We start from the raw sequence: 9,197 nt of genomic DNA, 5'->3' as shown, positions 1-9,197 counted from the left end.
AGTCCCTTATTTCTATTTCTGAAAGGTGGCAACCCTATTTTAGTGGTCCACAATAAGCCTCCAAACTCAACATATCACCTCCGTATCAACCATTTTACACTTGCTGCCAGTAATGTCGGGGATTCCTACTATTGTAATTATTAGTTGACACGATAACGTTTGTATTACAGCATTTCATTTTCTGTGGCTTCCTGTCAGAAGCGTAAACGCTCTACCAACCAAGCTGGTGTGTGATTCAGTGGGCCTTTAACACTGTGCATGCTGCCATCTGGCGGAAAAACATGGCATTATTCATGGCACAAGCTGACGTTTCAAAACAAAAAATATCCAAAAACGTATGATGAACCCATGATAGGTCTATGCTTTCAGGTCAATAAATATCCCATTGCCATAAAATAAATTTTCCTTCAACATCCTTTTGCAGGCATGGGGAGAAAAGAAAACACACACACAGGCACACATCAAATACTATATTTTATTTACCTGAAACATCAACTTCAATAATTCATGTACAATCATTATTAGTCTTCTATAATGATTGAAATCTTCTTTATGTATGGGCAATGTCCTTCGACCGGTAGTAGCAGAGGAGACGTAAACATCCCCTCACATTAAATCACAGTTTTACAGCAGTCAATAAAGATACACAATAAGAGGAATGCCAAGGCAATAAGAAAACATAAGTGGTATTGCAAATTTACCAATGAATGAGGGACAATCTGTCATACTCATTGCAAAGGGCTCATTCTTGAATGTATATAGATCAGCCTACAGTAGTTCAACTAATTCTCAAAAGTTAAAAAAAAAAAAAACTAAAATTGAGCACAGTCAAGTTAAGCGTTAATAATCTCTCCAAATCTAATGTTGTGCAAATTACCCAAACCATTTAAATATAAACAGTGATTTTGCATTTATTATATATCCATCTTAAAACTGTCTTAACGTGTTTTGAGTACTATACAGTGGAACCTATAAATTGCAAAGCCTACATACAGCTGAAAGGCATGCATGAAAGTTTTGTACACTGATGTACCGCTAAGACTAATCCATCAAATGTTTTAGTTTCCCAGGTGTCAAGCTACCATGAAAGATGGAAATAAGTTCTTCATGCAAGAAAGATTTATTGAGTGTAACTTCCCTGTGTATAAAACTGGAACAGCTTCATAATCTAGCATACGCACACAGAGGTATGTGCGTTGAAAGGTGTGCATCCTGTTGTGACAAATACTACAAATATACCTCTACATAACTGGTCGTACTCTTCGCTTGGGTACTGATACATACTGCTGGTCATCAAGGTGTTTGAGGTGAGTGAAGGTTAGTGTGAGCGCACACGCTGGATGGTAGAATGACTAGGGATGGCTTTGAGTCCAAACTGTATAAAGCTCTCATGAGAGCCAACCTAAAAAGGGAGACACACAGTCAGTACAACAAACTGGAGCATTTATAAATTGTACATTTCCACAAGTATAATCTGTGAATAAAAGCAAGTGCCAGAGGGGTGAAAGAGAACAGCACACGGTGGCATTCACAATGGTGACATGTGGGAGAATGGTGGCAACATTATTCTTACTTTCTCAAAATACTCAATGAGAGAAAAACAAAAATCCCTCTATGAGGCATTACATCTCCAAGTTGTTTCAGGTTTCTTCAAATGTTGATGCATTTATTAGAGGATGTAAATAGATACTCACTCTACTGACGGGAGCCAGTGGGAGGCATTGAGGGGAAAAAAAAGAGGTAAGAGGAGCACAGGCAGTGCAAACATCCCAGGCTTCTACCTAAAAACATGCATTCAACAGTTTCTGTCCCCACAAATGGAAACCACACAAGATGATGTTTAGGATTAGTTGACATCGTTGGCTCTGGTCCAAGAAGTGTACGCTAGCACTCAATATTGAACCCTGACTAAAATATACACCAGATTAGGTCCTGTGTCATGGTTAGCTCCCATCTGCACAGCTGCCATTAAAAAATAAAAATAGCAATCATGTTCAGAATATTTGTATTCAAGTAATATATACATACAAAAACACTGCATATGAAAAGAAACATGAGCTCAATTTTATTAAATAAAAGACAGAAAACACTTGATTCAAAGGGTTCATGAGTGTATTTTTTTCTTGAAGTAGAAAAAAAAAAACAAGAACATTTGCAATCAATGCTCATGTGGAGTACTTATTAGTATATTTTAAGATTTTAATATTTCTCCTTTGAATCAAACACCACAGAGATGGTAAATGTACAACATCCACACCCAGCTCTTTCTCCGCAGCAAAACAAAATTAATGAATGTCACAATTCAATACAAACAAAATAGTTTAAATGTTAGAGGGTAGCAACATTTTGTTCTTTTTTTTTTTTCTCTGCACAAGCAAATCGGGGCACACCTCCGATGTTATTTTCTACTGAAACTGTTTCTGGAAAAGCATCTTGAAATGAGCAAAAAATATTCTTTAATCATACTGAGGTAGCTGTGCTCTGCCCAGTGCAGAAAAACCTACTATTTTCAATCAATATTGTAAAAAAAAAAAAAAGAAAAAGAGCCACAGTTAATTTAAACTCTTACAGGGGGGACATACGCAATTAAATTAGAAATGAAAAACCACACACAGATCATGCTTGGTCACAGGACATGCAGCTTTTAGTTTCTCTGTTTTTTCTTTTCTTTCAGTCAAGCATCTCAAACCTGTCTCCGTCCTTGTCTGCTGCCGGAGCTTGTCCTTGCAGAGTTTTGAATTCATACTGAAGACACAATGGTAAACATTAGAAAATAAAATCAAGGCGGTGTGTCTAAGCCACGCTGGTCAAACAATTTACAGAGCCTTAAAAAACAAAACAAAACAAAAAACCTAGTTGCATACAATAGTGTTCAATCTCTGTACAGTTCAAATGATTCAGATTTCTTAAATTTCCTTTTATCAATAGGGAAGCTAAACAAAACAATTTTCTGACTTCGTAGTGACATAGGACACGACATTTCCTACATCTTTATACTATACCTTAAAGGCAATAATGACATTAACAAAAAAAAACAAAAAAAAACTGGCAAAACTATATTTTCTTTCAAACCATTAACAAAAGTCCACAACCATGGGAGTGATGGTCTAACACTCACATGTAAAGGTTCACCCGTTCATAAATTCTATCCCAACTCAAAACAGGTGACTTTTAAATGTTAACATTTTATAATATTTGTTAGGTTGAAGTTGGTCCTTCTCGTGCACACACGCTCACACACAAACTCTACAAACACACGCACACACGCAAGTTATGCAAATTTAGGAAGGCAGAGAGGGAAGGAGAAGAGGAGTAAGGGAAGTGATGGCAGTGGATGGGGAATGGAAAAGTTGAAGTTGTGCTCAAGTCAGTCAGGACATGAACATGTCGGCCATGTTAGTGTCGCAGCTGTAGATCCAGAGGACCAAGGGGAGGGAAATGGCCACAAAGGGCCACGAAATACCCTCCATACATGCAAACAGAGAGCAGCCCTTAGAGCTGGAAGGCTTCTCCAGCTCTTTACCAGGCTCCAGGTAGTTTCTAGCAGCAAACTTTAGCATTTCATCGAGTAGAATGACGGGCAGAGAGATCTTGAGCACCATTAGCCACTGTATCAGATTCAAAGGGGTAATCTGGAAAATGATCTGTAAAGGAATAAAAAGAATACTGTTCAGTCCACAGGATAAACGTCTACAGTTAGGGACTGAGTTATTGTTCTGTTGCACACAATATAAGTGAAACTGCAAAATATTGCTCACTGGCAGAGGCTCCACGTAGAGGATAAGGAAGTGCAGAGACATGGAGAGGCAGATTGCTCCCAGCAGCCACACGTTCTCCCAGGGAGGCATGCGCAGAAGGGACTGGTTCTCCGACACGCTGCCAAACAAAACACACAAAAAGGCAAGTTTGTTAACCTTACTTATCTGATAAGTTATTAACCTTCTTAATGTATTTTACAAGACATGCCAAAATTCCCAATATGAATAGTACATCTGATAATGTCCCTTTCCACATCACCATATAATGAAATGAGTGGCTCTGCTTCAGCGAACAGTACAACATGGCTGGAGAACAGAGGGGCGTTGTTGTTAGCTGTTCTTTCTACCAATTTTCATTACTTTAAACATTGTGTTAATAACTTGAAGTTTGTTTGTTTAGTTTAGTTTTATTTAGCACATAACATAAAAAAAAATAACATTACACAAGTAAGTTCAGTTAAAAGAAACTGTGCAGGGAGGAGCGAGCAAGCCAGTAGGCTTATGAGGAGCCCCCACCTAATAACATTTAACAAAATACTTATAAGGATACAAAATCATAAAAATAAATCATAAAAATTGCATGTAGAACATGAATGAAAATAAAATAATAAAAATAAAAAAAATAATTAAAAAAAAGAGATAAAAAAAAAGAAAATTACTGTACACATGATCATGAAAATATGAGTATTAAGCTGAACAAATGGCAAGACAGAATATAAAGTGCAAAAGAACATTAAGAGCTTTCTTGACTACACTGTTGAATTAAATGCTCTCTTGAGCGACTTTTGAAAGTGGATAGGGACCTACAATTTTTTGCAATCACAAAGCACAAAATGTAGCAATAGATAGATAGCAATAATAGATTTAAATTCTCTTTTGTTCCATTATCAATCAAGTTACTCAATAATAGGAAATGAGGTGTGTGTGTGTGTGTGTGTGTGTGTGAAGGGCGGAATGTGCAATAACGTATGCTGCTGTATGAATAGAGGGAAGTGCAATAATGTTGCTGTAGCAAGGTATTTTTTGTATAGAGGTGTTTTTCAGGACATTGCGAGGGGGCATGCAAAGAGCGATGTGTTTTTGTTTATTGTGATTTTATATGTTTTGTTATATATGTGGTGCCTGGAGTCTCTAGTTTTGTCCAAGACAAATTTCTCTCAAGGGAGACAATAAAGATTATCGTTATCCTTAGCATATTTATGACTCCACTATATGATGCCAAATGTTACAGCACTGTGAAAACATTTGCAATTGCTTGCCAACATCAGTAACTCATCTCAAACAAACATCACAGCTTAAACTAACCTGTTCAGGGCATTGCACATCTCAATGGTGACCAGCACTGACAGAGCCATGGTCATAGGATACGGGGACTCAAAGATCTTACAGTCTACATCCTGGAAGTCTGGATTTTCTGGACCACATTGCAGGAAGTGGCTCTGTGGGAGATCAAAGACAAATAACATCAGTGGAGACAGCAGAGGACGGCACTTTGTTTTTTTTAACTGTAGTGCACTAAAACACAAGTAGATGTTGAGATCTACCAGATGATAAAAGGTGAGCCTTGGTCCATCTTCAGCAGCAACAAACCACCAGGCAGCAGCACCAACAGTGGCAGCTCCAACATAACCTAATAACAAAACAAACACAAGTACTTTTATTGGCCACGTACATGATCTCTATTTTCAAAACATCAACAATGGAATGCTTGCTTCTTTTTTTTTTTTAATTTCGAAAGAGTTTGAATGTAAACCACTCGCAGGATAAATGTCTGTTTCTCCTCAACTGCTTGCTGCGGTTCACAATGCCAACTTACATCCAATGATGAGGTATCTAAAGAAGAGCCATCCTGAGATGAGGGGTTCCCGAGCATTGCGTGGAGGTTTGCTCATGATGTCCAAGTCTGGTGGGTTGAAGCCTAAAGCGGTGGCAGGCAAACCATCGGTCACCAGGTTGACCCAAAGCAGCTGAACGGGGATGAGGGCTTCAGGGAACCCCAGAGCTGCAGTCAGGAAGATGCTGGACACAAAAGGAGCATGATGATTTTAATGGAGGGGGGGGAAATGTTTAAAAGCTGTGATGTAGAATTAAGAGTATTTTTTTTTTTTTTTTAACCTTTATTTAACCAGGCAAGCAAATTAAGAACAATTTCTTATTTACAAGTGCAGCCTAGGGGGGTAAGGGGAGGGAGCTAAGATGAAAAAACAAAGCTATATAAATACACAAAAAGACATTAAAACACAATACAAAAGATAAAACAAATAATCTAGTAAAACAGTCAGTAGCATGAAGGAGGACTAAAGGCAAGTGCAGGAGTCGGTTGTACTTAATAAAATATGAAGTTTGAAGGTGGAGATGGAAGTGAGAACAGAAAGTTTAAGGGTTTAAGTTTAAGTATGTGTGTGCATATCAACAGTCATCCTCACCAGACAACTTCGCCCACATTTGAAGAGATCAGGTATCTTATGAACTGCTTCATGTTGTTGTAAATGGCTCTGCCTTCCTCAACTGCTGCAACAATAGTGGAAAAGTTGTCGTCAGCCAGCACCATCTCTGAGGCCGTCTTGGCCACGGCTGTTCCTGATCCCATGGCAATGCCAATCTCTGCCTTCTTTAGAGCAGGGGCATCATTTACACCATCACCAGTCTGACACACAAATGAAAATCAGAAGCCAAAATCAAAGCGAGGCAAACTATTCAGTTGAAACATCTGAGGAACACCAAAAATGTCTTTGTGCATAATTCAACATATCATCCTACCATCGCTGTAATCTCATCAAAAGATTGCAGATATTCGACAATCTTGGATTTATGAGCAGGCTCAACACGGGCAAAGCAGCGAGCCTTGATCACAGCTTCTTTTTGTGCAGCAAGTGAGAGATCATCAAATTCTCTGCCAGTGAAGGCCATAGTGGAAACATCAGCATCTTCTCCAAAGATACCAATACGTCTGCAAATAGCCACTGCTGTGCCTAAAATATACAGACAAAGAGTTTCATTCTTCAGATTTGCCAAACTGCCTTATTTCCTTAGTATTTTGTTTACAACCCAAATAATTTGCCAGTTTCATTTATTTATTTATTTTAAAGATACATATGTGTAGACATACCCTTGTTGTCGCCGGTGATCATAATCACTCTAATGCCTGCAAGACGACAAAGTCTAATAGAGGCAGCCACTTCTGCTCTGGGAGGATCCAGCATGCCAACACAGCCCACAAATGTCAGATCAGTCTGGATGATGAAAAGCTTTAAGTTATTAACAGCCACAAAACTGAAATTCCTCAAGTTTTTCAGAGAACCATGTCAGTTTACCCAGACATTTGAGCCCTCACCTCATACTCTATAAAACGAGTGGAGTCCTCCAATGCCAGGTCCTCTTTGCGCAGGGGGTTATCACGGGTGGCCAGTGCCAGACAACGCAGGGTGTCCCGGCCAGTCCCGTACTCTCTGATCACAGACAGGATCTTTTCTTTGATGCCAGGGGTCATGGGCATCTTGTTACTGCCTACACGGATGTGTGTGCATCTGTCAATCACTCCCTCTGGTGCACCCTGTAAGCAAGAACACATAAGAAACTTCAACAGTGGCCAACTGTAACATTTTTAAAAAGCATGTCACGGCATCAAATTTACACTTTATCTCAGTGACTGACTTTTTTTTTTTTACCTTAACAAACATCTTGCCAGCAGAGGAATGTGCTTTATTGGGAGTGCAGTATACAGACATAGATTTCCTGTCTCTGGAAAATTCCAGGGTAAACTCTTTCTTCATCAGCTGCTTGATAACCTGTGATGAAAATGGAATTAGAACCTTCTTCTTTTACGATCAGTTTTTAAAACAAGAAGTATTTATTTCGTTACATACAGAGTTACAGGCGTTAGCTCTCTCAATCTTGGAGAGGCCTTTGACGTCTGTATCAAACACGTTCATCTTTTCCGCCAGGCACGTGAGAGCCGTCTCTGTGGCCTCACCCACTTTCTCGTACACACCTTTGGCCTGAACAGATATGAAGATGAGACAGGTGAACGGATGAGTCAGCAAAAAATGCCACAAACAGGCAAGGTGTCCGATGTTTGACACAATGAAAGAACCACTGCATTCAACGAACCTCATTGTAGTCCAGTGAGGAGTCATTACAGAGAGCACAGATGGAGGCCAGCTCCACTAAGGCGTCATACTGGGAACATTTCACTGGTTTGCCATTATGAAACCTAAAATTAACAAATGTAGACAGGAGAAAATAATTAGTGAGTATAGTATGTATTTCAAGTGGAAAGAAAAAAAGAAATCGACCGAAAAAGGTCAAATGTGCAATGATGTAAATTAAGAGAAATAAAACTGCATGTATTGTTTTTTCTACACTGTTTATTAGGGCTGCAGCTATCGAATATTTTAGTAATTGAGTATTCTACTGAAAATTCCATCGATTAATCGGATAAAACATATTTTTGTTTATTTAAAGAGCAATTATAAATATATATAAGATGTTAGATGTTAATTGACATCACTAAGACTAAATTATATAATACAGTAGGTTCATGGCTGTGCATTTAAAAACCCCGAACTTACACCAGTTGACCAAATTCACAGCCTTCACTCAAAAAACTAAGGATCTTACCAAGAAATGTTCTTATTTCTAACCTAAAAATGCCATTACACCTGATAACACACATCACTTTAAAGGGTAGGTGTTTTTCCCACGTGTTTCAATTGAACTTTCATTTGTGTCAAGCTAATTTTAAGTTCTAGTTAAGTTTTAAGTTAAAGTATAAGATTTTGAGTTTTGGCAGTGTTCAAAATAAAATTCTGAGTACTGCTGTATTGGAGCACATTAGGCACCAGTGCTGCTTGATGTATTATCCATGAATGACTACAGAGCTAAAATTGAAAACTACCCAGTTAGCTTTATTACATTTTTATTTTTCTGACATTTTCTGGCTTTTCTTTTAGTTAAAAATGTAGCGGGAACAAATATTTAGAGGAACTTATGTATGTACCGGGTTAGAGGGGGAACATATAGGAGAACGGACCAGAAGAATATAGCGTGGATTGAAAATAAAAGTTAAGCACTGAGCTACATGTGTCTCCCGTCTGGGTCATTGCAGACTGCCTGAGCATGATGTTACTAAAACCAAACAAATCCACTGCATCTTTCTTCTACCTTTAAGTGTGTGGCGTCAGCGCGCTGTGCCGCATTAAATGTAGTCCGGGCGAAATACCTGCTTTGAGCTGCAAAATTAAACGATTCCTCGAGGCAGAGAAAATTCCTCGATCATTTTTTGTAATCAAATTATTCGAGGAATGGTTTCAGCCCTACTGTTTATATGACCATTTTGGTATCCTTTTCCTTTTCTCTTGCTGTTGTTATAGTCCCATTGTTGGACTAATAAAGGAAATCTAATCTAAAAACTCAATTTCCTTTTGTTATTGGGTTATA

At 38.4% G+C, this 9,197-nt stretch overlaps 1 protein-coding gene across 2 annotated transcripts in view; it reads right to left on the bottom strand.

Moving 5' to 3' along the window:
- Window positions 1-463: 463 nt before the first annotated feature.
- LOC133455342 (sarcoplasmic/endoplasmic reticulum calcium ATPase 2) overlaps window positions 464-9,197 on the bottom strand; it is a 29,643-nt gene continuing 20,909 nt past the window's right edge. Inside the window, exons 12-24 of one of the 2 annotated variants that reach the window (XM_061734312.1) lie at window positions 7,869-7,971; window positions 7,625-7,756; window positions 7,427-7,546; window positions 7,093-7,311; window positions 6,868-6,991; window positions 6,519-6,730; window positions 6,185-6,405; window positions 5,575-5,777; window positions 5,303-5,388; window positions 5,064-5,197; window positions 3,759-3,876; window positions 3,524-3,644; window positions 464-1,402 (exon numbers count right to left, since the gene is read on the bottom strand). In XM_061734312.1, the coding sequence (XP_061590296.1) occupies window positions 1,389-1,402; window positions 3,524-3,644; window positions 3,759-3,876; window positions 5,064-5,197; window positions 5,303-5,388; window positions 5,575-5,777; window positions 6,185-6,405; window positions 6,519-6,730; window positions 6,868-6,991; window positions 7,093-7,311; window positions 7,427-7,546; window positions 7,625-7,756; window positions 7,869-7,971 (1,807 nt within the window). In that variant the 3' untranslated portion in view covers window positions 464-1,388. Of the gene's footprint in view, window positions 1,403-2,042; window positions 3,645-3,758; window positions 3,877-5,063; window positions 5,198-5,302; window positions 5,389-5,574; window positions 5,778-6,184; window positions 6,406-6,518; window positions 6,731-6,867; window positions 6,992-7,092; window positions 7,312-7,426; window positions 7,547-7,624; window positions 7,757-7,868; window positions 7,972-9,197 lie in introns of those variants that run through there. The other variant, XM_061734311.1, reaches the window with a different exon arrangement.

This window comes from Cololabis saira, chromosome 11 (assembly GCF_033807715.1).
Source record: "Cololabis saira isolate AMF1-May2022 chromosome 11, fColSai1.1, whole genome shotgun sequence".
In the NCBI taxonomy this organism is placed as follows: domain Eukaryota; kingdom Metazoa; phylum Chordata; class Actinopteri; order Beloniformes; family Belonidae; genus Cololabis; species Cololabis saira.
This window is presented reverse-complemented; position numbering and strand designations above follow the sequence as displayed.